Raw genomic sequence first — 27,330 nt, forward strand, 5'->3', positions numbered from 1 at the left:
CTGGGTGCCTGACTAGACTTAGGTGCCTATCTCCCCTTTGGGATATTCTTGGTGTCTGCTGCCATCTCAGTGCAGCATGGCCCAGTTTCTCTGTATTTGGTGGGGGTGGCAGGAAGGGTTGGCATGGAAAGCGCAAAGCAATCTGGAATGTTCCACAACTGCAGGTTTTTTTCCCCATGAAGAATATAGGTTTCCTTTTCAGGAAGATTAACCTGTTTGGAAGATGTTTTTCACATCTTCAGGGGAATACAGTGTAGTATTTCTCTTGCAAGCCTATCTGAACCATTTCAAGAAGTTGCAGTGGGTATGTTAGAGCTGATTGACAGTTGTCAGTCACTGTTTATACACCTTCAACATTTTTCTTAGGCAGGCTGAGTTACCTGATATAGCTCTCTGGAATGTAGCAGGAGGCAGTGCAGCATTTTCATTTAATTGCCTGTGGAGATAGCTGCAGGATTGCAGTGTCAGAAAATATTACTAAATCTCAGTGGATTTCTTGGCATTTTGTTGCCACAATAAAGTCATAATTGTCACAGTGGCTTAGTACAGCCACAGAATATATGTACAATTATTTATGCAGCCTGAAAATGTAGTGCAATAATAAAATACTGTGCTTATGTATCTGCAACTTGCATTTGAGTCTTCTAATGCTGCTTTTGTCCTTTGCTGTGTTGTTTAAATGCATATGCATATTTCTCATATTTGAGATTTATAAAGATGTTAAGAAGAGTTGCATGCTGTCAGTCTGGTCACATTTTCAACCGGTCTTAAATATGAGCCTACTTGTGGGTTTGTGTCTCTCAGCTGTCTTTATTACCTAGGCATTTCAGTTTTGTAATCCATATTTATAAGGAATTTATTCCACGGTAGAACTGCCATTGCATTGTTAATACCAAGATGACGAGTGGCCTGAAAATGAGGTGTTGAGCAAACATAGGCAGATTCCACTTGAGTTTTTTTGACTGTCCTGAAGCCCAGCCAGTCCGTGTTGCGGAGCATTTACAAAGTAAAATTAATGCAGTGCAAAGCTGCTGATGAATTACAGGAAATCAGTCACTTGGGACAAAAATGAGGTTGCTGTGTCTTCACCCCTCCCCTAGCAAGTCAAAAGCTAGCTTTGAGCACATAAAGGTATCTGCTTTTCTGTGTGTCATAGTTGAGATCTCCTTGTTCAGGGGTACGTTCACTGTATGCAGAATATTAGCCTACAGCAGAAGTGGATTTTTGCAGTAGAAGTTATCTTGGTTGCACAAGTGTGAAAAATGCCTTCTCTGTATTGTGTTTTCGAAGATCCTTTTCTCACACCTTATGTCTATTTCTCATCTCCTGTGAGAGGTTTCAGTTCAAGCATCATGATTAAGTCAGAAGAGCATTCACCCTGTGAACAAAATGAAGAATGCTTCAATTACCTTCTTACCTGTATCTGTGGGATTAAACCATGAGGTCTTTAACTGAATACATGTCCTGGCAGGTTGCTCATACGCATGGTCATTCTGGCCCAGGCAGAATTGCTTATATTAATAAAAAAACTCAATGTGATCTTGCAGTGCCACTTGGCAAAGTCATAGGCGCTTTGGTCGTGGCGGAGTATTACTGGAGGAGCTTTCCTGATGCTTCTTTGTGCTTTTACTCTTTCCATTTGTCATGGCCTTGGGTGCCTATTGCTTCAGGGTTTGTTTTTAGTAGGAGCTTTGTTTCTCTGTTATGATACATTTGAGAACTCACTGCTTTTTCTCCAAGAACTTAAACTGGAGAGAGATTTTTAGCATGTCTTGCTGAACAGATCTGAAATCCAAGCTAATCAGATTAATCTGATAAAATATGTTTTAGAATTAATCTAACACCAATCTGCTGCTCTGTAAAAAGCATACATAAGCAGTATTTATTGTCTGTAGCCACAGGAGGGGGAAAAAAAAAGCCCACGTGTAGGATGGCTGCATTCAGCTACTGCAGCAGCAAAGAATTTCCTAAGAACACTGAATGTGATAATTACAGTCCAGTGTGTTAGCCTAAACTTGCTAATAAATGTTTGTGCACAAACCCATCCTCTATGAGAAAGGAGATACTGAGCTGAAAATCATCCCTGGAAACCTAGAGGATATTTTAGGTGAATAGGGAGAAGAGGAGGAAAAATATGATTTTCAGGCTGTAATGAAAGATGGCTTTGGAGGATGCATGCATGTGCAAAGAGTCTGAGGGAGGAAGTGGAAGACAGAAAATTCAACATCTTTGAAAACTGACAGATCACCTGGCTATGCTTAATGATCTGACAGCATCTTCTCACCAGCTGCATCAACATCAAGGCTATTCATCAGTTTTATAGATTCATAGCATTACATTACACAACTTTTCTATCAACACATGATTTTTCCTGCCTGATGAACTGAAAAACACCTTCTTACAGTTACTTCAGCAGGGGAAGCACACAAACAAGCAGGTTGTACTCCATTTGAGATTGTGATACATGTCTCAGAACCATTTTTGTCTGCCACAAGCATTTGAAGCATAGACCTTGAATCAGAAACTTTTGTTTTGCTATTCATCACCATAGGTTTGGTCAAAATTTTATTCTGATCAAATTTCTATCTTCACAACCCTTAGTGAGACTTCCCAGTATCCCCTTTGATGCAGTTTAGGAATGGCTGAAAGTAATAAAACACACAAATGGAGAGGTTTTCATAGAGATAGCATTTGTTTGGGGAAGCAGTGGTATCTTTACTGTTTGTTACTAGGAAGCAGCAATGTCATCACACTTGTTGGGAGACAGACATATACAGCTGTTGGATGGAACTGATTTTTAGAAAGCTGTTTTATAAGAAGCATCATTCATCACACTGAGCCGCTCAGAGGCGCTGATACTTGCAAAACTAATGGGTATGCTGTAACATCAGCAACCATATTGAAATAAGAAATTAGAGTCCTTTGGGTTTGGATTTCTTTATATTTAAAATGTTCTTGTTGGAAGGTATTGTTGATGGTTTTGGTGGTGATGGTAGTTATATTGGTTGTTCACATGATTTGCCATTGATGATAGCTTTTTGGACCAGGAAAGGCTGTCTAGTGCTTATGCTGTTAAACCTCTAAGAAAATACCTCATGTGTAAAGTGATGAGATTTTCTGGTTTACCAAAGAATGTGTGGAAAGAGGGAGAGCAGGACTGGAAGAGGGGGTATTCCATTTGCAAACAACGTAGAGAGGGCAGACCCTTCTATTTATAGCATGGAGTTTCTGTCATATTCTTCTAACACAATGATGGTGAGAAGTCATTCAGAAGTGTGTTCTGATTTGACCATGCTTATGAGCTTTCTTGCTTTCACTAAATGTATTTGCATATCTCAATTTCCCTAAGGGAGACCTTCTAAGCAGATTTTGAATTAAACTTTAACATTTGCCAGAATAAAAATTAACATTGTAGAACTGATAACAAAAAATACTGCTTATGCTTGAGTGTAAGTATCAAAGAGGACATTGGCATAACAAACACAGTATCCTATGCAAATAGTCATAGCTGAAAAGGAATTAATCCCTTTCCAAAGGACCAGCACACATCTTTCAATGGTACATAAGCCTGGGAGCAGGTGCTTAGCAAGCCCTGAGGATTCAGATCTCAAACAATCTGTACTCAGTATCGACACATGCAAATACCTTAAAAACAAATTTTCAAACTCTTACTCTCCTATAATTGTGCTATAAATTCCATATATTGTGAATTTAGTTGTAACTTACATGGTGTGCAGAAATTCTGTAAGAGCAGGACTTTGATCATCTCAGTCTGGAACTGGACAATACCAGCTTTAAGTTGGGATAGAACAAAGCTGGAATTGATGATTGGCCAGGTCTCTTTGCCAAGCTGCTCATTTTGATCATTCATAGCAAGAGACCCTTATTTTGTAAAAATCCTTTTGTTGTCGAAGACAGCAGACAGGTTCTGTTCTGTCCTCCAAGAGGGTGGCATGGTGCCAGTGTCAGCAGCCAGCAATCCAAAGTGTTGTGTTTAATCACAAGATTAATTTTTCCTTTTATTGGCTTTTCCTTTCAATATCACCAAGCATGACATGTTGTAAAACAGTAACACCAGTTGAACAAGGGTTGGCTGGCATCTCTAAGCCCCCTGGCTATGTCGATAGCAAAATGAACATTTGGCTTGATGTGCAGCCAATAGAGACTCCCAGGAAACCAAACTGGGAAAATGTACTTGTCAATGAATCGGCCATGTGCCTGCTGAAGAATGGGGGAAGAGGAAGCAAGATGCACCTGGGTATAAGAGCTATACTAGGACTTAGGTTCTTTTTTCTTACACGTTTCAAGCATCTGCAATTTCAATAGCTTGCTAAATACTGAGTTTTCAGGCTGTAGATCTAATCCATTAATGGTTTGTGATTACATTAGAATGTATTTATTTTAGCCTTAGAGTGGCCATATGCAAAATAGCTTCTAAAAGGAGGTGGTAGTAGATCCAGATCAAGTTAAAGATTTGTGCTTGTCCTTCTGAACGCAGTGACTGCAAGAGCTTGTGCCTTGTATTGAATCATATAGGAAAAAATGACTTTTTTTTTCCAGAGGGATGACAATAGATTCAAAACTTTCTTTATCCTCAGAGTCTTCAGCAGTGACTGGGTGAGCATCCCTAGTGTTCTGTGCCATCATGCAGAAGTCTGGTCATAGGTAGGTGTGCTTGTGGCGAAGAAAAAGGCAGTCTTAGTCTGTCTGCTCCTGTATCTGCAATTAGCCATGTTCGTTCATTTCATTTGAGGGACTTCCGTGGTCTTGGAATGGAAAATTTAGCAGGGTTTGGTGGGGATGCAAGAAAGGGTAACTCTCTGCTTGGCAAAGTAGGATATGTGAGCTTCCAGAACCCTGCATTTTAAGGTTTATTAAACATGTTGAAATTTAGATGAATATACTCCTGTCTTTCTATGGTCTATATTGTAACCTATGAATATTATGCTTCTAATCATCTGTGCTGCCAAAGACAGATGATATAATTTTATTGTATATACAGGAAGATAAATGTACCTTCAGGGTAATGTCCCTTTAAATTAAGGTTTCTGCTTGTGGATTTGACTCATTGTACTGATATCTTCAGCATAAAGAATGCATACAGATTTGCATGTATCATTTTCAGCCAAAGTTGCATTTTTATTAGCTTTTCACAATCAATAGATAGGGCAAACAATAATCAGTTAATCTACTGTATGAATAATATAGCTGGTAAAAGATCAAGGACCATTGCATGGTACAGTCAGATGCTGGTACTTGTTTGTCAAGGCTGGGTTCCTTTGAAAGCAAACATTTCAGATTGCTGCCTTGACTTGCAGTTGTCCTTAATGCCCATTTTACAGGAGCTGGTAGCGTCAATTCTTTCTTCTGCTGAGAGCCTTCTGCAATTAAACTGTTCTATGGTTGACAATCTTGTGAAAAGATTTCAATAACTGGGAAGTAAAAATCCACAAATGGATCTTGTGTGCTGTGGTGCCCCTATTGAATTTCACTTTTTTAAATAGACACTGTGTGGCAGCTCTCAAGGAAGTGGCCTAATTTTTTGTTGCAAGGATTAAACTTCTAAGCCACTATTTCCAACTTCATGTCTGCTCTCGGAGCTGAGACTTGGGGGTGGGGACATTAGGTATGGTTATGCATTTATGTAAATATGAAGTATCAACTGGAAATTGCAGGAAGAGACTGCAACCAGCTGTCTTTGCAAGTTTAGTATTTATTGCAGAGTTAAACAAAATGCCTTATTGTTTAGAGCATTATTTGCCTTGGGCATTGGCTTAGACAGTCGCGTTGGCTGAAAAGAATTTCCTAACTCCCTTTTCCACACAACAGAAGATTAAGTAGATAACAGCAACAATTGGCTGTTTTGATCTGGCCTTGACATATGTTCCAAGAATCTACTTCATGATCCAGCTACATTATTTTTCTCTTTCATGGCTGCAGCGCTTCACTCCGACTTTACCATCACTGCCACTATGCTCCATCAGGGGCTTCTTTCCCAGCTTTCTTTCTGGTCAAAAGCAAGCAATTTTAAAGGATTCCTGGTGCATAACATGTAAATTCTTTTAAGTACAGGGAGGGTTCCTGACACATTAATAGTATGCAAAGTCTTTCAGAGTTACCAAAAAGCTCCACTGAAGGAAATAAGTTTAAGGCAAATGTTAAGAGGAATTGTATGAGGAAGTTATAATATTCTTGGTGGACAAGAGCCCCCAAAAAGTTGTGATGCTACATGGTGATGGTAATGAAAGTTGGAGACTGGAGACAATGAATACAGAATATTTCTGTGGAGAGCTTTCCCCTGAAATTTCACTGACTGTTCTCGCATACAGTCCCACTATCTGCTGGGAAAAGGCTTCTGATCAGCAATATAAGTGGGTCACATAAGTTTCCTACATCTTGCCAGGCCCCCAGGCAGCTCTAATAAAACTTTTTCAAAATGCTTACATGGTTTCTAAACAGAATTTATCAGCTGGCATGGAGCAGTAATTTAACTAGTTCAGTCCTTGATGCAATTGGATGTAGTAGGAAAAGCTGTGAAAGTCCTGCTTTCCTCTCTGTGTGCTGCTGTGTAGAAGGGGCCATCTGGTACAGCGAGATGTTGGTGACAGTGTTGCTTGGCCATCTTCTCTGGAAGGCAAAGGTTTGAGGCTGCTGTCTTCCCTTTTGACCAGAGTCAAGGCTGGCTCCAGCTGGTGCTCAATTTCAGCTGGGCTGGCAGGTAGTTTTTTGATTCCCTTGGTACTACAATCCTGTTCATGTCAGAGCTTTGTTCAGAAGGAAGTAATGCACTAATACACAGGAAAAACTGCTTTCCTGTGTGCTTAGGTGGAAGTGTTGGTCTATTAGTCTGTTTTGTATTATCAATGAATTTCAAAGTCCACATTGTAAATGTTGTGATTTGGCTTAAATGTAAATGTGGAATGGACCTGGAGCCTGACACAGTGGAGTTGCAGCTATTAGTTGCAAAAGCTTTGAAGAGCCAGACTGTGCAGTCACATAAAGACAGAGCCTAACTGGGAGTATCTGGAAGCTGGGCATGTGTCTTCACGTGAACAGTTTTCTTCTCACGCAGCCGTGATGTTAGGAGATGAGGTAGCACTAAAATATTATAATACCAATGGTGCTCTGTTTCTTTATGCTTATGTAGTTCATGCGTTGTGAGTATCTTGGCAGTCTGCAAACACTGCAGGCACGACTTCTTTTGTTTCAAACAACAGTGTTTCAACACTCAGACCACGCAGTGACCAAGAATTATAGCAGATTAATGAAGAATCTTCCGTAGTGTGGAAGGTGCTGAGCAGTGAGCTAGTGGAGTTGCTTCTGTTACTGAACCTAAAATACTGAAGTGAACTGGCTAAATAGGCTTCTGCGTCTGCATTGCAGATTTGCATTGAGCTAGTAGACTGATGTTAGGCTTGGCTATGCTAATGCAATTTTTCTACCGGACTGCAGTTAATTACCTGATACTTGCTGGCAGCACCCACCTGTACAGTTGTATCCACTCAACAGTAAGGGGTTGCTTAAGGAGCAAAACATTTCAAGGTGACTCTCACAGTCTAGCCTCCACTTGTGAGTGGTATGATAGAGGAAAGTTAGTATAGCACTGGACACAATTTAGCAACAACTGATTGACTAAAATGTGAGAGTATGGAAACTGAAAATTGAGGGGAAGGTAAAGTAACACATTATTATGGTGCTGTATGGTTGCCTTTCATTGAATATACAGAAGAGACATGGTAAAAGACAAACGTAAAGCAGGACTTTACTAAAAAAAGGACTTTGTGCCTACTGAAAAATCCAGAAATTTTCCAAATTCAGAAGTTGCCAGAGAAATAATGAGTGAATGGTGTGGCCTTTCTAAAAAACTTCTTTGATCCAGAGGATGTAGTTCTTATTTTGCCTGTTTGCCTTCGCTAAGCTCTGTGGAGTCACGCTGCAGTTAGACTAGATGTCAAGCCAAACACAACTGTTTGTAATATTGTTTGCACACAAAGCAAGGTGTGGTGTTAGAAGCAGCTTTCAATACAAAAGCAAATGACAGACTATCAGTTTCACTAATAGGAAAAAAAAAAGCCTGAACAAACCATGTCCTTTGCAATAGAGGTTATCCAACAAATCTTTCACATTTTTATCAGTCTGCAAATCAACTTGACGCAATTGTTCATTCCTAAAATTTTAGATCAGGTGGTAACTGCTCGACTCAAACTTGTTTAGGACTCACTAGCACAGCCACATGGGACTGGCACTTTCACCATTTAACATGGCTTTGTGAGGCAGCTGCAGACCATTTACTCTGTCTCCTGAGTCACAGTTTAGGAACCCTTAATCCAAAACGAATGCTGTGAATCATCCCCTGTGGACCCGGCAAATTCATCCAAGCTGAAGACGGATGGGAAATTACAACAATTTGCAATAGAGATGTTCCAGAGAGGTTCTGCTTTTCGTGATCTGTGATTTCTTGATCCTCCTAGCTCAGGGAGGGGGAGCTGGAGATTTAACATTCTTGCAGACAATTCCTCAGAGCCTGTTTGCAGAATTTCACTAGAGTTCCCTGAACTCAGTGTGATATTTGTGCATCATGGGGTGGTGGAAAAACCAGTCACGCATTCTCTAGATGGTCACCGCAGGCTCTCTCCCTGTTTGAAGGGAGCTGAGCACTTTAAGTTCTTTTCTTTGTTGCTGGTTGTGCTGTCATAAGTGAGCAACGCACAGTTATATGGAATTTGAACATTCAATGCCTGTGTGTTTGTGAAGGCAAGCATTTGGAGTAAAGTCAAACTTGTAGGAAACAAAATCCTTGTAGAAAGTGAATCTCTTTCTCCTTGCCTGCTCCTCCCCTCTGCTGCCCAGGCATCCTTTCTGCCAGAAGTGCACACCCAGATTGACTTTTAAGAAGGGTGCAGTTTTATTGAAATGGTTTAACTACACAGATGCCATGCTGTCCCTCACCCTGTAGGGAGGGGTGGTACAGAGGCTGCAGTGGGACCACACTCTCTGGACAGACTCTTTGCTTTTTCTATGTCTATTAAAACGTTCTGGATTCACTTTAACCCCTTTCTTGTCTTGCTGGCACAAATCGTGAATAATTTAAAACATTTCCAGTTCAAGGCTGGGTTCTGCTGTCTTGGTGTCTGTTACTATTCAGAATGAGGATACTTGCATTTTTTTTGCTCGCAGTGTTCACTGTACCTTTAGCATAACCATATCATTCTGTCTAGCCTTCTGCCCCTCCCCTGCCCCCCCCCCCCCCCCCCCCCCCCCAACAGTCACAAAAAGTCCCTGGGAAACTAAAGCCATGGTTATGTGAATTCAAGAGAAGCAAGGAATACTAAAGGAGCTGCTGCATATCAATTACTAAAGACACAAGGCAGATGCATTTGCTCATCTTGCACAGTTAAGGCAACTAACATGGAGCTTTTGCTTTTCTTTTTAACAACCATTTGAAGGAGGGCTATTTTCTGTAAAGCCTTTGCAAGCGCAATGTTTTGCAATTCAGAAATACTAAGAAGTCTTGAGTATTTATTAATTCACCAAATGTTTTCTTTTGTTCATGGCTGGAAAGGGATTCATTCAAACCACAATGTCCAGATGTCCCAGGGACTGTGGCTTGCATTGAGCTGTCATGGGGAGGGAGAAGAGAGAATATGATGGTTTAGAAAGTAAATACAGAGTTAAAGTGCCTGTATGGGCAGCGCTCCATTTTGAGAGAAAAGGCAGGATCCACACAGTCTTTTGTTTAATCAGAAAAAATCAAAGCAAAGTTCTGTGAAAAGAAAACAGATTTGCTAACTTGTCGATTACTTGATTGATCTGGTATTGTAAAAAAAACAACCCTGCTGTTATCTGTGTTTGATGTTGAACAGCAACTGTTGAAGAGCTGATAAAACAAGTGTGTCACTCATGCCTGAGGAACAATGTGAGAGGCTCTTTTCCTAACTGTAGTGTATGGAAACAGGCCTATAAGCATGTCAGAAAATTAGGTATAAACATCTCAAGTGAGAAGCTTTGGGAGGCCTGCTGTGATAGAAGTTGAGGAAGAGGATGGCCCCACTCCACATCTGCATCTCCATGCTGGACCTGCAGCAGCATAAATCTCTCAAGGACTGACTTGTCTGTTGCTGATAATCACTGATTTCAGCCATTTTTGCAGTAAATCTCTGTCTATCCCTAGTTGGTGAACTTCCCTTGAGACTGGCTATAACACCTTCCAATTAATTTTTATTGACATATCTTTGTATTCTTTTAAGAGGAAAACTTCCCGACACTGTTGAGGAGGGAAGTTAGTGTTAAAGGCAAGGTGTTCGCAGAGTAAAAAATTTGCTGAATTGTGGAATATATAGGAAAACTGGTGAAAAAAATAGCCCTCGATCAGTTCACTTACTCTAACTACTTGACTTTACTACTTCAAGTAAATGCAAAAAAGCCTTTTTTTACTCCAGTGGGTGAGTGAAAAAATATTTTTTGTAGGATTCAAATGTGCATCCTCTAATTATGACATGAAAAAGGGACTTTTTTGGTCGTGAAAAAGGAATTGCTTTTCATGTTCACCAAAGGGTACTTCAGGGATTTAACTTTCCAGAAGTTCATTTTTACCATGTTGTTGACCTTTGGAGTCAGGTACAGTGTACTACTTTTGAGTAACTTTTGAGAAGTTACGAGTTTCCTTTGAAATTTTCTTCAGAATATGCATTGTAGCTCTGTGCTTGGATTTTCCAGTAGTCATGTAAAAAAACCCCAAATCCCTACCAAAAATATTGACAGTGACATATGAAACCAGAAAGATTGGAGCTGTTTGTGTTATATAACAAATTTATAAAACAGCTTCAGAAAAGGGCTGTAGTGACTGGGATACTTTGATTTTATTTTATTTTTTTCATTTACTCCCCCCCCTCAAATCAAAGGAGACGAAAGCACAGTTCTAGCTTTGCAAGTTTTGTTTATGTCTCTGTGGTCGTTCTCCTGTGTTGTGGAGCTCTGCACTTCACCTAACCATTATGGTAGACTGTCTACTTGTGAAGAGGAATGTAAAGAAAAGTAAAGTATCCCAGAGTTCTAGATGTTTTCTAGTATAAAAGCCAAAACTAATTTGCTTGTGGCATATGATTTTCAGGATATATCGAGGGAGGAAGGGGAGGAGGGATAAGAGCTTCATTCAGAAAAACTGACCAGTAAATTATTTCCATTACACTGTGACAGCTGTTCAGCAAGAAGTAAATGTTCATATTTTTCTGAAAAGCAAAATGATGGTCTCTACTCTTTAAATTAAATTAAGGGAAAAAACTCATGAATTAATGAACTTCAGCAAAGTGCAGGAGCAGCTGGGTATTTAAAAAGTATGCGTATGTTATGCTAACTATTGCAATTGGAAGCAGTGGTGGAACTCCACAGACAAAACATCTCACAGTTCAGATCTGTATCCAAACCTCTTGCTTGAAAGTTTGGCCTGGAAATTTCTCAACAGTTAAATCATAAGATGCTTGATGCTTCTCATTCTGGTTCCAGCTGGGAATCTGCAAAGCGTAATGCTTAAGCTGACTATTCACTTTGATTCTTGGAAATAGGAACAAGTTTCATAAAGAAACTGGTTTGGGGTTTTTTCAGTTATGTTGTGGTTGTTTTTTTTCCCTGCATTGGTTTGCCTATTGCATATCATTAGCAGATGGTGACACATATGCCCTTTCCATAGTTTTCTATTTTGGTACAGGAGCTGCTAATAGTCCCATTTTGACTTGGGAGTGTATTAAGCTTTGTTAATGCATCTCTGGTAATTGTAATCCTGGCTTATGTTCCTGAATTATGGCTACAGAGTCAGAAGATTTTTATTTCTTCAGGCCCAGAGCGTAACTGTACCTTTTCTGATAACTTTGTGGTTCTTCCAAAAAAAACACCCCACAAAATCAGAAAACCCATAGGCTTTTAGTGAATAGCGGGGTATTAGTAGCTATCCAAAGTCCACTGCAGTATGTGAGCAAGTTGCTCTTCTGTCTTTAAGATGATGGGGTTTGGTGTAGAACAAATAATACCTAAGTAAAGCGATGACACTTCCCCCTGCCACTATGGTTACTAGTGAGATCTGCGTCTTACTGCACTTGAGAGTGGAATTGGCAAGAAACAAATCTGTATACCAGGCTGAATCCCATTTCCCTGTCTCTGTAATTAAGATGCTATCGTCTCTTAGGATGTTTTCTAAGCAAGGTAATTTTGTTTTCCGTCAACCTGAATTGAATACCTGTGCACCAAAACAAATATTGGAAGACTCCCTTTATATTTTGTCCAAGCTGACAGAAACATTTAGACCTAAGAAGGTGATGCTGTGTTTCATAATTTAAATTTAAAAAATGACTGTTAATGTGACAGTCACTGTGGATTGTTTTAGGTTTTTATTGCTCCCCAAAAAGATCTTTGTTTTTGATAGGTACTGTAATAAGATTTTACCTGCAGGAGAAGCTGCCTCCAGAAGCCTGCCCTAATCCTGTTAGATGGTGAGCAGAGATGTTGCAGTCATTGACGTGCAGGCAGCGAGGATTGGGACTTGGGCTTGGTTTGTGCTGTTAAAATTGGAAATGCTCAGTCTAAGCCAGGGAGTCACAGTCATTTAGTAGTTTGAGAAGACTGTGGCTGTGCTTCTGCCTTAGTGGCTCTTTCTGGTGTCTGTTGAGGGAGTGCATGGGAACAGCCGTGAACTTCCTACACGTGTTGCCCTTGCCTGTAATCCTGGGACATTTCTCTGCAGATCTGCCCGTGGGTTGTGAGACCCGTGGAGGCACCTGAGAATGCCTTTGCGTTGCCACACACCCAAGTTAAAGCAGCAATAGCACAGTATTCCTCTGCTGCATGAGGACATGTGTGTTGCTGCTCAGTCATTTAATTTAGCAACAGGACAATGGGAGGGAGAAAAGAGGAAACAGAGCCAGAAAGTTTTCAGTGGTTTCTCGGTGAGACTCAAGGAAAAGAGAATAGCTCCATAGAGGGAAAGAGAAGACAGATTTCTAGTAGAGATGCTCAGAAAAAGGCTGTTCTGACCCTGCTGCTGCCTGGGGGTGTCCCTTCCCAAAACTAGAAAGGGGAATGAAGATGATGTTACCAAGGAAGGGTGGAGATAATGAGAACAAGCTGAAGTTTGATGCGTTTCTTCATTTGATGAATGCCGATGGAAGAATGCATTTAGTTTTGTAACATTTCCACTGGGCTAAGCAGTGTCATTTTGTTTTATTATTGTTATTGCACCCGTAGTTTTGTTTTGAACTGCATACAGCTCTACCTTGCAATATAATCTTACATGTTTGCTTGCTGGCCTGTGTCCCCCACTACCCTCTGCTGGAAGAAACAAGGATTTTTCAGTTGCGTCCTTGTGCCCTGAAACAGTCCCAGTCCTCCAGCAGAAAAGGACTGTGAACTGGTTTGAGAGGACCCCAGTTCTGCCCTGCTGTTGCTGGCATCCATCCTGCAGAGAAGAGACCTGGGCCATGAAATGTTACTTGGTTTCACAAAAGTGCATGGCTTGGTGAGGGAGTATGTATGCAAATACCCAAATGCAAAGTTAGTTTTATAGGATGAAACATGAACATCTTGTGCGTTTTTCTTTTCTTAAATCTGAGCTAAAGGAATTTTGATCCCCGCCCACCCCACCCCACCCCACTGCACCCTGTTTAAAATCTTAGTATATTAGGCCCTCCTTATACCAGCTATGCAAAATATAAATGTCATTATATAAATATAAAACCCCTTCAGGAGGATATTCCAGAGTGAAATGAAAGATGGGATTCTAAAAGAGGCTTTTTTTTTCCCCCATTATTGTTTATTATTATTACTATATAAATGTGTAATAATATATGCTGGAGCAAATGCTCTAGTACTTGATATATGAGAATATTTACACTTTCTACCCTATCTTCTGTATCTATTTGTAATAGAGGTACCTCTATCTGTTTGTTTCACTCATCCCTTCTGTAAAATATGAAGTCCTTGATCTTTCTGGTTTAAAGAGGGAAACCTTGCAATAACTGTAGTAATTTTGCTGCATGTGTGTCTAGAAATATTCAAACGAGAGTTCAGATTAGGACTGGCTTCCTTTCCCTGCATAAGCAAGCTATTGCATAGATGAAAGAACTTGCACAGCAGCTCTGAAGCATGTTATTCAGGCCATGGACGGGTATCGTTTCCAGATTTCAAAGGCAATACATGATCCAGACAAGTCTGCAAAAAACTGGTCTTAATTAGTTGTAAATTTCCTGAAGAGCTCTGTCAAGTCATGGAAGAAATTTAACTGCTATTGCCAGCCTCACAGGTTTTTCCTTCCCCTCCTTTGTACAAGTATCTCTAGCTGCCCCAGCACTGCAAAGAGCAGCTGGCAGATTTGTCGCAGCTAGCTGGATACTGGGGTGTGTGCCTTCCTCAGACACCTGAGTTGTGGCAGCAGTGTCAGACCTCGCCTGCTACTGGATGGTCCTTCATGTCTTTCCAGCTCAGGCCATGCAACATCCCTGACAGGGCCAGCTGGCATCTCACTGCCGGTTCATGAAGCAAGTGGCATGCATGGTAGAGAAATCCAGTCCTCCAGTAAGATATTCCCTCCCAGTGTCCACTACCCCAAGCAGCCTCTGCGGCTCTTTTCAGTGCGGAGGCAACTTGTTCTCTGATGCAAACTCATGATGGGCACCCTGGCACCCAGGCTGTCCAGAATTAAGCTCAGACACCTGGGCTGTCTCTGCTGGTGTACTCTGCTTTTCTTCTTTTTCACTGAGTCTTGGAAAGCTAATTATGTTACCCCATTCTCTGCTAATCTACTGAGGACATGATCACAGGGTTTAGACCTCATATTGAATGTTTCTTACGCATATTGGCTCATTGTTAGTTTAAGTGGCATGTACTTTAATCTGGTAAGATGCTGTCTTTTAGTTAAGTAATTTCTCCAGTAGCTGTAAAGGGATGGTATCTGGTGAAATTTAATTTCTTTCTACACAGCTCATGTGGAAAAGGGATATCTAAAATGTCAAATTAACTTTTCAACAAGGGTAATATAGACTGTATCTTTTCACTGATGTCACCACCCCTCTTCTTATCTCATAATATTTCTTTACTTGCCTCTCTCTCTCATCACAGCATAGTTGCAATGAGCTACCTTGCTTCCACTACAGTACTCTCTCTTGAATTCAAACACTGAATGTGTACTAGATGTGTTCTGCCAGTATGTGGCTGGGGAATACAGTGAGCAAAGTCTGCAAAAATCCTTCTGTGCCAGTAGCTGGGATCACCTCAAGTGTGTCTGAGTTAGGCTGCTGAAAATTTGAACTTATTTTAAAAAGAAACTCTATAGGAGCAGCCCACCTGATGTTTCAGCATTGCTGGTGGATTCATGCATGTATTGACAAGGATGAGGACAACACGGGAACAGCCTTCAGTTAGGGAGGGGCTATCCTCTGCATTTTTTTCATCAAGAGGCATGGGATTCCATCTACCCAACAGATACTTGGGTTACAGGTTGCTGAGAGGTCTGGAAGATCCTGAGGGTCACTAGTGGTATAAAACCCAAATAAGCTGCGTTCGTCATTACTCAAGGAAACAGGACTCTGGGACTCAAGATGAGGGGCTGTCTCTTTAACACTGCTATAATAGGTGTGTCATTAATTTAATAATTCTGGTGTTTACAAATTAGAAGCACAAGTTTGTATTCCACATGGTGTCTTTGAAAGGACTGAGAAAAACTGAACTTGCATAGCATGTGTATCCCTTTCAGACACTGTGAAGTATCTTTTGACCTCCCTGAGCACCATGCTGGACAGTTGGACTGTGATCATTGCTGGAAGTGGTGCACATGGGAGCACAGGCTGAGAGGGCAGTGCAGCCACATGCATTGAGAACTCGCCTGTGTTATGAGTTATTGGTTCACACAGCATCTTTTGGAGGTAATTCTCTGATTTCCCATTTAGCAAGGTTTCTGCAGCTTGATAATTCCTTTAAGTGAATTTTGGAATGGGCTGGAAGTCATTCAGCTGTTGCAGTACAGCGATGCTGGTGGCAGCCATATGCAGACAGAACTGCAAAGGAATGTTACTGAGCAGCAGTTCCTTCTTTTTCTAACCAAGTGGATTAAAACTATCAGTGTGACAGGGCAACTAGTGTCTCTCCTGCTGTGGTTATTTTGCAGTGAGTCCTCACTGCCCCCCTCTTTACTGTGACCCAAAGACCACCCATACACTCAGCTCTCTTATTAGCTGATGGAAAAAATGGAGTTTGGTTCCAGCTGCTCAGCATGTTGATAAAAAGTACTGATAAAAGGTTGGTGCATGTTTGAGAAGCCCTGGATTACACTTGTCCTTGCCTCTTCCAGCTTGCATGGCATTTTAGGCTTTGCAAAATCCAGGGCTTAGAAATAAAACCCAGGAGCTTCACATAAGGGGGTTTGTCTCTGGATCTGTGTGCTCACTCTGTAACCTGCACTCAGAGTCCGCTCTGATTTGCCCATAAACTGGAAGTTGGATCCTTTCCATGAGGCACCAGAGGGTTTCCTACTGCTCAGGGTGACTCCGCTTGCAGCCCATTAGATGCTTGAAGTGCTGTGAAGACCTACTGTCTCACTTTGATGTGAGCATTATCCTTCTCCTAATACAAAAATGTTACTGTGTACTTTGAAATCTAGTCTATATATACCCTAGAATCAATGTGCAATGAATGCCTTCAATTTGAGGTGCAAACAAAAAGCTGAGTATTTCAAGTGATGCTATGCTATTATAGCATATTCCTTTGCAAGTATATCAAAACAAAAACTGTCTCCTGGGCTTTCATGTATGTCAGTAAGCACTAACCAGCTCTGCATAGGTCCTTAATTCACTGCAGGACAATGCAATTTTCAAAGCATCATGTAAAGAAGGATTTTGCTGATTTGATCTGTATTTGCAAAGGAGCCCAGTCCCTGCCTACCCAAGCCCTGCTGCTGTGAGCAACTGAGTGCAGCTCCCAGCAGTAACCGTTGTCTTTGCTACTTTCATGGGTGCTCTATCAGGTTTCTGGACTCCCAGCAGCTGCTGAGCATGCAGAGAACATCTTTGCAAAGCCACGTGTGTTGAGTCCAGATCAATCCAATCTTGTCTGCTCACTGTACACACGATGTAAAGTCACATTGTGTGTGTAGCTCATAAAAGTATGTCCTGCCCGGTGGCTGCAGGGTCAGTTTGTGCCTGTGCAGTAGGTCTGGGATGGCTAGATGGCTTCTGAACTTGAGGGTGATGGTTACTCCAGGTTTACCCCATGGTTGTCTCACTCAGAATTGGTTATTAGTGTTCATGTTCCTTCTCTATATTTCTCCCACATCAGTTCACATGACAATCATGTCTTCCCTCAGATACTCAGAGGCTGTTTAAAAAGGGAGGAAGGGAACATGCTCCAGAGGTTTCAAGCAGCTTTGTGAAAAAGGTAGAGTGTATTTTACTTTGGGGTGATGTATAGCCCAGATAAGACTTTTCACCAAGGACCATTATATGTCAAGTTGACTTTTTAATTGATTTAGCTCCTCTGATCTGTGCGTTGCCAGACATGAACCACTAGCCTTTGGATGGAGTCCAGGGTGTAATGGAAAGTTCACTGAAACTCCATCAGCTCTTGTTAAACCTGAGTGAATTTCAGCCCAGCACGTTTCTTGTGAATAATTAAATGCAGTTAAGCAGGTGATGGATTTGAGCCTCTGTCTGTAGTGTTCAGCTATATTTCAATTAGGAAGGGGCTCATGACATTCATGAGGGTTTTGGGGTGATTTTTTTTGCCTCTTGTGATGGATAACTGCACCTGGAAACCCAGCGTAGATGTTTTGGTATCTCCCACTTGTGACCAGCATGAGTTGTTCCATGTGACACTCATCTCTCATTGTTTTCTGTTTTTCAGTAGTAAATTCTCCAGTATTTACTTCTCTTTTCCCCATTTTTACATGACATTTGGATTTGTTATCCTTTACTTTGATGTTACTTTTTATCAGTACAACTGCTGTACTCACAGTGAGGGTGTAGTGCTATGGCAACAATATATTATCCCCAGTCTTGCCAATGAGTAAGATATGGTGCAGAAATTAGTTCATTTATCAAAATCTGATGCAGCAGAGCTGAGCAAAGGATCTGGCTATCCTGAACCTCCTGCTATTTTCACAAGACCTGTCATTCTTTTTCAGGTTGGTTATGACGCTCAGATACATTCTCTCCTGACTGTTTCTGGTGATGCCTTGTTAAACCTACAGATGTCTTAGCACCTTGGAAATTATTTTTAGATATACAATAATCTCCGAGCTATCTTTGGTAATGACAAAAAATGGAAAATGAGCTTTTTTTTTTTTCTTGTGTTACTATTCCAGAAAGGTAATTTTCTGTGATTTCAGGATAGGAAAGAGCATATAAATAGAAAAATCTTACTCAGACTGGTATATGTGAGGAATGTGTTAGATTTTCACTGCTAAAGACTGAGAGCTCTGCCCTTCTCTGCTCTGTGGTGCAGACTGGGCAATGTACAGCCTTCAGGATGCTATCTTGCCTTCTCTGTCCTGCGTACACACCGGTGGAATGGGCTTTACAGTACAATGTTTACACAAAATTTGAAATTCTTCTAAAATGTGGATGTTCAGAATCAGTCAGTTGATAGAACTTTCATTTATGGACCAGCTGGTACAATGATGGATTAAGAGGACTTTCACCTCTGTGTACCTATCTCGGCCATCCAGACTGTTGTGCCTTTTGGGACAGGGCAGCTTTGGGGCAGCCCAGGGCACTGGGTCCAGTTCTCAGGGTTGCTGGGTATCAGGGTGATGTTAGAAATGTTAAATCTTTGGTCACATCTGGTGATGATTCAAAAATTTTTACAGGGATTTTCCAGTACACAAATTGTTATATGTTCTTAACGTTCAGGGTTTGGCTAGAAACTCTTGGAGAGGAATCAAACCAGGTCAGGCTGCTACAGACTTATGGACACAGTTTGGAAGTTTTCAGTGAAATTAGTACCAGTGCTTAGTCAAATTATCTTTGCCGGTTGACCCCTCTTATCTAATTAGTCCCTACTTCACTGAGCTGCTTCTACTTGCATGCACTGAATCAACTATTTCGTGTTACTGTTCTACCACTCTAATGGTGGAAGTTGATTCAAGTTAAGAGATGGTTTCTTTTCTGTGTTATAAACCCATGCCTTGTGATTTGTGCAGAAATAAATTGTTTTGTTGCATATCAGCCATCTGTTTGAGACTGAGAGGAAGGATGTGTGGTAATCTCAGATTGAGTATTAGGTGCAGCTGAGCAGCCAAATAGACAGTCCCTGGGGTCATCTTATTAGGTATGGATAAGTATCCAAAGTTTGGGTGCATGTCTGTACTCCTGAGGTTCCCACATCATCTCTGTGCACTACACAAGCAGATTTCACTATCTTTCTGTTAGAAGGAGAAGGGTTGGAGCCTCATGGATTTCCATGTTCTGCTCCTCGCCTCTGGCCTACAGGCACGGAACACCCTGAAGGGAGCCTGTGCGCACATGTACTTGTTGTGCTTCCAGAAAAGTGTAAAATGACCCACTGGCCTTCTTTAGTAGGTAAATCAGACACATCCTCAGGGAACAGCCATCAGCAGGAGCACTGTGCTACACCCTGCCCATTTCAGGAGAGGTGGTGAGTGCCCGCAGCTGGCCTCCAAGGAAGCGAACACCAGGGCCACCAGCCTGGCCCTAAGAGATGCTTTAAGGTTTGCAAAATCAAAGGTGATCCCTTGCCTGTTGTGCAGTGGGGAAGATGGTCTGTCAGTAGTTTGTGTCTGGTTTGCAAAAGGTCTAACTGGGGTGGTGGAGGGAAGCAAATGGCTTCCAGTCACACTGCAAGCCGATGTCAGAGCCGAGACTAAAAGCCAGTACTTGAAATTCCAGGTTCCATCCTCTGTGGCCTACTGCCTCTCTAAGCATGTTAAGATTTTAATGAAACCCACCAAATTTTAATTTAAAGCAGGAATCAAGAAAAATGTCTTATTCAATTACTTAATTATAGGTGAACTATGATTATAAGACACAAACATGTCTTGCTACAAAGCATCAAGTAAAAAAGCAGAAAGGATTATTTGTTGCTTAATTTAGCAGAAGGTGGCAGCTCATCATGCATAAGTCTGCCTGACACCTAGCAAGTTCTGTGATCCTATTTGTTAATCTTTTTAACTTTCCATTTTATTAGGATAGGGTTTCAAGAGCAAATAGGATAAATGAGATTAAATCTGTCACCCTAAATTACTCTCCTCTGAGTTATGAGCAGAATCACTCTATGTCGGAGAAGTATAATTATGGAAGAAAATGCTGCCTCTGTAATTGTGTGCTTTGTTCAGAAGAATTTGAGATTATAATTATCTCTAGTATGCCACGGTGGTGTATGCTGGCTCTTAATTTCTACAGTAAACAAAACCATTGAAGGTTTCTCTCTTGAGCCATTCTTGATGTAGCAATATTATCCTTCAGATCTCCTGGTTCAAGCAAGGGGTCAACACTAACTTGGAATAGAGAACCCGTTGTACATTTATTTTCACATTACCTTGAACTTAAACATTGATTGTGCAGTGAGGAATAATGGCCATGGGAAACAGATTGTCTTCTGAGCTGCCGCTATGCCAGGTGGGGCATGTCTAGGTGCTTATGCAAAAAGCAAGTCATAGCACATCTGTTACTGTGTTCCATCATTTAACTTTTCGGTGGTCCAAGGATATTGCCTTTGACCTCTGAAGTGACTGTGTTTCTGCAGGGACTCCAGCAAACAGAGCAGCTTTCTTTGACGATAATTAAGCTGTAATAGAAAAGGTCTGTGTTAAACTTAGTCTTTTTGCTCCTAGATGTCATGTGCACCAGAAATCTTAGGGTTTAGTTTTTCTCTCAGAAAAATGTGCTGGTGGTGCTCCATTAGGGGACTGTACACTGCTCTTGGCTCTATTTAATTTATATGGCCCTATAAAATTTGTGGTACACTTCATGCTCTATAGTTCCACTGTGAGATGAGTTGAAGACACAAGACACTAGGCTCTTGAAATTTTGTGTTCACCAACCAAAGAAAGCATTGAACCCATGTGTTGTTTACCTAGATTCATAACAACTTCTGTTAGAACAAGCAACTGAAAAGTTCAGCTAGATTTGTCCCATAGATGGGCATTATTACTGCTGGGAACAGATCTCCTGGGGAGAAGATACGCACAAAGTAAAAAGACACTCACTACAGGTGCTGCTCAGACAGTTCTGCAGCTTCCCTCTTGAGGCAGAGAGCGTAGAGGGTCAGAAGCCAGACTTTTGTATGATGGATTAGTGATAAAACAACCTGCCAGACTTGGATTAGAATTTCTGTTACATTGCCTAAAATTATGTGTGCATTAGAGGGGAGGGACAGGGAAGATGCATCATTTTGGGGAGAATCCTAGTAGCAATTTTATTTTCTTTTTCAGACTTTTGTACAGTTACAAGCCAGGACTTGATCTCTTTTTATCAGCCAGTCTGGTTTACAAATGAGCCCCCTTTTGTCCCATGTAATTTTATGTTATCTATGGTACTGCATAAAGATTCTGGGAATAAAAAATGGAAGGGTTGTGAACAGACCTTCTGGCTAATATGTACAATGACTCACTCTATCCTCTATTTCAACTTCCGTGAAGTATTTTCAGATGCAGTATTTACCCATTAAATGAGCTGTTCAGTTTAGCTTATGGCTAAAGCTTTTCCTAGTATTTTGATGTATTTGTTGGGAACATGACAAAGTAAATCATAAATGAGAACATTAACAAATGCTTACATTAATCATCTGAGACAGTCTCTCTTATTATAATCTTGTTCGGAGTAACTAGTTATCTGTAAGAAACGGTTTCCTGTCCCTTGATTTGCCAACTTACTTGATTTCACTGCCAGTGAAATCTCTCCCCCATGCTTGACAAGCAATGGGTAACTTCATAATCCTCTGTGTAAGCAGTTTCTTCATGGGAAGAAATCAAATCAGTCATTGCCATTATTGATCGTAATTTTACTATAATTTAGAGGGAAGAACCTTCCCTGGGTAGAATTAATTCTATAACTGCTTATTTCAGGATTTCCTTTAGTTTCCTCCAAAGGATCTGGCAGAAACTGTTAGTGACAGGCCTGCAGCTTGCTTGGCAAGGTCACTGCGGCACATTTCATGGCAAGTGAGAAACTTCTGCCTTGCCTTGGTTTTCAGTCATCAGCAGCTGCTTTGAGGAAAACTGAGAATGGCAGCAAGTCTGTATGACCTTGCTGCACATTGAAATTCCACCTCCTGGGAAACATAAGGGTACCTCATGGAATCAAGCTGTCTTCATCTGGCCTCTCTGAGCTAGTTCATCTCCATCAGCTTTCTCTTCTACGAGACCTGCTGCTTTACCCAAGCTCTACAATCACCTGGATGAGATCTCAAATGCAAGAGAAACAGACACATTCAGGTCTCCTCCACTGAACTCTCAGCCCTTTCCTATTCTCTTAATAGGTGTTAATTTCCTGGGCCTTTCCCTGCTAAGACCAGTCCCAGGAGAAAACCCTATCCTTCTGATCCCCATCTGTGGGCTACAGCGAAGCATCCTTACTCAAGTGAGATTTTTTTCCTTCTCTCCTAGTCAGCCTGGAGGTTTGGCTCTGGCCACAGACATATCTTGCATTCGGCTTTACAGTTCATTCACTCTGGATGGGATTTGTCTTATCTTTTACTCGCTCCAGGCCAAACTGATTGAAGCACACACAGGGAAAAGTCCTTTTAAAAGCAGTTTGCAGCAGTGCAATGTTAAAAGCCTGGTTGTGAGAAGGAGGGAGTGTAAAACAGTCTCTTCTTGCCTGTTCACAAAGAGGAGAAAACACAGTGCCCTTCTAATGCTGGCCACAGGAGTGTGTTCCACAGCATCCCTTCAAGGTCAATAACACCATTCTCAGCTGTTCAAAACAGCATATTGGTAGCAAAACCAGTGCAAATTAGATTTGGGAGAGGGCTGCTTGGGTTTTTTGTTTGTTTTTTTCTTTCTCTCTGCAGGCTTCAGCCTGGCAGACAACCAGATTCAACCGTGGATGTAATTCAGGCAAAATACAATCCACAGTATGTGGCCCGATGTATGATTTATGCTAATGGTGGCAAGGCATTGCAGCTGAATGGCTGTCTGCTTAGCAACTTTGGAGGAGTCCCTGGCTGCCAAGGCAGATGGAAATCTAAGGACCCAGTCAGTCAGGGGTCTTACTTTTTTCAAAGAGATTATTTGTCTTGCTTTTTTCCTTATTTATGTTTCCACATTAATGAGATTGATCAGATTTTCCCCCTCAGCAGCCCTATAACACCAAATCTCTTTATGCAGAACAGACAAGTAGATTTGGTGTAGATTTGTTTAGAGATAAGCTTTAGAGAGGCTGTAAATGGCTAAGTGAATAAACACTGCTCTTTTCTGGGTGAAGTTGCCTGTGAGACAGGCTGTTTTCTGCTTGGTCCTGCCCTCCTCTGCTGGTGGAAGTGTTCTTCTTCGCAGCTAAAACAATTTTCCTATAACTAACAGGCATTTCTCCATCCTTTTTCCAAAGTCTCTACTTTTTCTCCTTTATCTTCACTTCCTCTCAGTTACATTTGCCAAGTGGGCAGCAAGCCTTTCCAGTGTTCCTGAAGTGTTCTCATAGCAGATGCCAGCTACTTTCTTTTCAATATTGCATTCTTACATTCCGCTGACACCTGCAGAGCCCATGCTTGATCTATCTAAACTTTCCTTAAGGAGAGGTTTTTGTAGTGTTGCTTCTGAGTGTTATTTGGACTTGAAAACCACCCAGGGAAGTGTAGTGAGAAGTGAGTGTGCTTCTCTTTGTACCTGCTGTAGAGATCAGTGGTTTAAGAATCCTATTCTGCTTTACACCAGTGAAAAGTGAAAATAACACCAGCTGCAACGAGGCTATGTAGAAGGTAAACAGAAATGCAACAATGGGATGAGGCTTTTACACAAAGAAGCAAAATGCCAGGTTGCAAATAAGGCAATAGGGTTGCAAAGCCTTATGAGCCATGTGAACAATTGGTGCTTTCTGTACTATGTAACAAAGCAGCTTTACAAAGCGTGTCTGCAGTGTATTTTAGATCACTGAAACTGGCTTTATGGAAATTTCTGTTGTTAAATTGCGAATTCAGCCTTGCTGCGTGGCTGGTGGGGAGGTGATGAGACTACTTCTCTGTGTGATGATGGTGAATGAGAAGAAACTATGTTACAGCCAAAAGAGCCCTTATCTATAACTTTTCTTCTTCACAGGTGCCCCTGGTTGACAAAAGCCATCTCCCCAGCCATCCCAGTGTACAATGGGCTCGTGTTCTTGTTTGTACTGGCAAACTTCAGCATGGCAACTTTCATGGACCCTGGAGTTTTCCCACGAGGTAACAGAAAATGGGGCTGTTGGGGGGGGATTTGAAAATCCAAGCTAAAGGAGATGTCAAGTAGCCAAATACACTGTTCACTGACTAATCCCTTTTTTTCTGGTATTGTTCTTGTAGACTTTATTAATTACACTCATCTGGCAGCAGAGGTGGGGATGGTAGTAAATGCTGGGTACTTTCCATCTCTCTTCTGAGCTAGGAGGTGGCAGTTGTCCTTTCACTTGCTCAGACTGGCAGCTGAGGGCACAGGGTTGCATAGAATGGTTCTCCTTGAGTAGCTCTCCTGACTGATGTGATTGTGATTTCCATCCCCTGTGTCATGCTGGCAAATTGGATTTAAGTCACTGTCTTCACAATAGGTAGCAGAGCATGGTGGAGGGGAGAGGCTAACTTTCTGAAACAGCTTCATCAAAGCAGACCTTCCAAAGGCCTTAAAACAAATGCAGAAGCACTGAACACTAAAAAAGATAATGATTAAGGCTTGCCTTAGAGTATCTAAAAATGTCTACATTTAGAAAGATATGCCTGCTTAAATTAGTACTGATTCACAGCTGATGAAATAGGATAAAGATCGCTCAGCTTTTGTAATGGGAACCACAGTGCAGCTATCTCTTTTAACATATCCTAATGAGAGAATTATCACCTCATTTTATCCGTCTTCCAATAATTATTCACATGCAGTTTGGAGCAGAGACTGCTCTAGGCAGTCTTGCTAAACCAATGGATCTGTGCTTTCTGCAAGCTGTGCTTTCTCACCTCTATTCACTGAGTTCAATATCTATTTTGAATTGCTGTCTGACAAGAACAAGGTACCTGTCCTGCTGGCTTCCCTGAATGGTAAGTGCCATGTTTCTCCAGATAGCAGGGTCTGATGATGAGCATCTGCCTGCCTTGCCTTTCTGCTGCAGCCTTCGAACCCCTGATTAAGTGTTGCAGCACTCCACTTAAGGAAATAATTGTGTGTAAAGGCAAAATAAGGCACAGACAAGATTCAGTCATTTGTGCAAGATTAAGTGATGCAGAGTTAGGTGCTTAAAGGTACAAATAGGTGCTAGGGAGACTTTCAAAAGAGTTTAAACACTTAGAGCTTGTTAAAACAAGTTTCCTGGACTTTTTAGTTCCTTCATCTCAGCAGAGATAGCAGCGATTAAACATGCTTGAGATGTGAGATTATCGAAAGCATCCATGGTCTTTGCCTTTGGTAGGAGGAGAGCTGGAATAAAGTTCATTATGCCCTGTGAGTGGTTGGTACTGAGTGTGTTGTGAATTCATACTTTCCTTTGCACTTCTCTAACTTCTTTTTTGCAAACAGATTCTTTATTTTGGACTTTGCATTTAAAAGAGAAACACACCAAGAGATCAAATAGAAACTTTGGGACATTCTCATCACCTTCCCTCCCTTCCCATCTCCCTGTTGGCAACATGGGCAGTGGGATTGAGTTCACCCTCAGCAAGTTTCCCAATGATACCAAGCTGTGTGGTGTGGTCAACATGCTGGGAGGAAGGGATGTCATCCACAGGGACCTTGACAGGCTTGAGAGGTGGGCCTGTGCAGACCTCATGAAGTTCAACAAGGCCAAGTGTAAGGTCCTGCATGTGGGTCAGGGCAATCCCAAGCACAGACACTGGCTGGGTGGAGAATAGAGGGCAGCCCTGTGGAGAAGGACTTGGGGTGTTGGTGGATGAGAAGCTCAACATGACCCAGCAATGTGTGGTTGCAGCCCAGAAAGCCGACTGTCCTTGGCTGCATCAAAATAAGCATGAGCAGCAGGTTGAGGGAGGTGATTCTCTCCCCCTTTACTCCACTCTCAGGAGACCCCACCTGGAGTACTGTGTTCAGCTGTGGGGCCCCCAGCGTAAGAAGGACATGGACCTGTTGGAGTGAGTCCACAGGAGGGCCACAAAGATAATCAGAGAGCTGGAGCACCTCTCCTATGGAGACTGGTTGAGAGTACTGGGGTTGTTCAGCCTGGAGAAGAGAAAGCTCTGGGGAGACCTCGTAGCATCTTCCAGTATGTAAAGGGGCCTACAAGAAAGCTGGAGAGGGCATGTAGTGACAGGACAAAGGGTAATGGCTTTGAACTGAAAAAGGGTAGATTTAGATTAGATATTAGGAAGAAATTCTTCATTCTGAGGGTGGCGAGGCACTGGCACAGGCTGCCCAGAGCACCTCTGGGTGCCCCATCCCTGGTAGTGCTCAAGGCCAGGCTGGATGGTGCTTTGAGCAGCCTGGGCTAGTGGAAGGTGTCCCTGAACAGGGCAGGGGGGTGGGACTGGGTGATCTTTAAGGTTCTTTCCAACCCAAACTGTTTTATGATTCTCTGTGAAGGAATCAAACTGATAAGGAAAAAGAAAGATGGAAAACACTATAAATACCAGTGCTGGGTGGAAAGAGGAGCAGATGTTATTTCAGATACAAGCGTGCATGTGAAAAAAGCTATCACCACCCCACGCCACCTGCAGAGCTGCCAGCGCAAGGAGTTAAAAAATTGTAGGAGTGATTTAAAATGAATATACAGTAGATCTGTTTGCTTTCTGATGTTGAAATTAGGTTTAGTCTTCTTGTTTTCAAGCTTCTTAGCACATTTCTGATAGTTACAAATTAACTTCAAAACCAAAAGAACAAATCAGCAACACAAAAGCTAAGATTCTAATGAAATTGCATGATTCCTTTAAGGAAGCCACCAAAAATGGTAAGATATGTTATAAAAACCTGAGGCTTGGCTGCCCTGTGTCAGTATGAGAATCTGTGCTGTAAGATAGATTCCTCTGCCAATGTATTCTTCTGCTCAGATCACTGAAAGCTGGAAATAAAACACATTTCTAGCTATATTATATCAGCTTACAGGTTCTCTGGCAAATAGGACTTGGGCTATGGGAGTAAGTAAACCCAGCACACTCTTGTATTGTTGAAGAGGGCCTGAATCAAGTTCCCAGATCCATTACTCATGTTTGAATAAT

The 27,330-nt window shown here is 41.6% G+C and overlaps 1 protein-coding gene across 4 annotated transcripts in view; it reads left to right on the forward strand.

Annotated features, from left to right (window-relative positions):
- Positions 1–27,330, forward strand: part of ZDHHC8 (zinc finger DHHC-type palmitoyltransferase 8) — a 125,664-nt gene that overhangs the window by 66,284 nt on the left and 32,050 nt on the right. For all 4 annotated transcript variants that reach the window (XR_008822141.1, XM_056340881.1, XM_056340895.1 and 1 more), the window contains one exon: positions 24,248–24,369. Coding sequence is in view for 3 of the 4 variants with exons in the window: in XM_056340881.1 (XP_056196856.1) it covers positions 24,248–24,369 (122 nt within the window). In the remaining variant the exon portion in view is untranslated. The remainder of the gene's footprint in view (positions 1–24,247; positions 24,370–27,330) is intronic.

The sequence above is a fragment of the Falco biarmicus genome, chromosome 1, assembly GCF_023638135.1.
Source record: "Falco biarmicus isolate bFalBia1 chromosome 1, bFalBia1.pri, whole genome shotgun sequence".
NCBI lineage: Eukaryota > Metazoa > Chordata > Aves > Falconiformes > Falconidae > Falco > Falco biarmicus.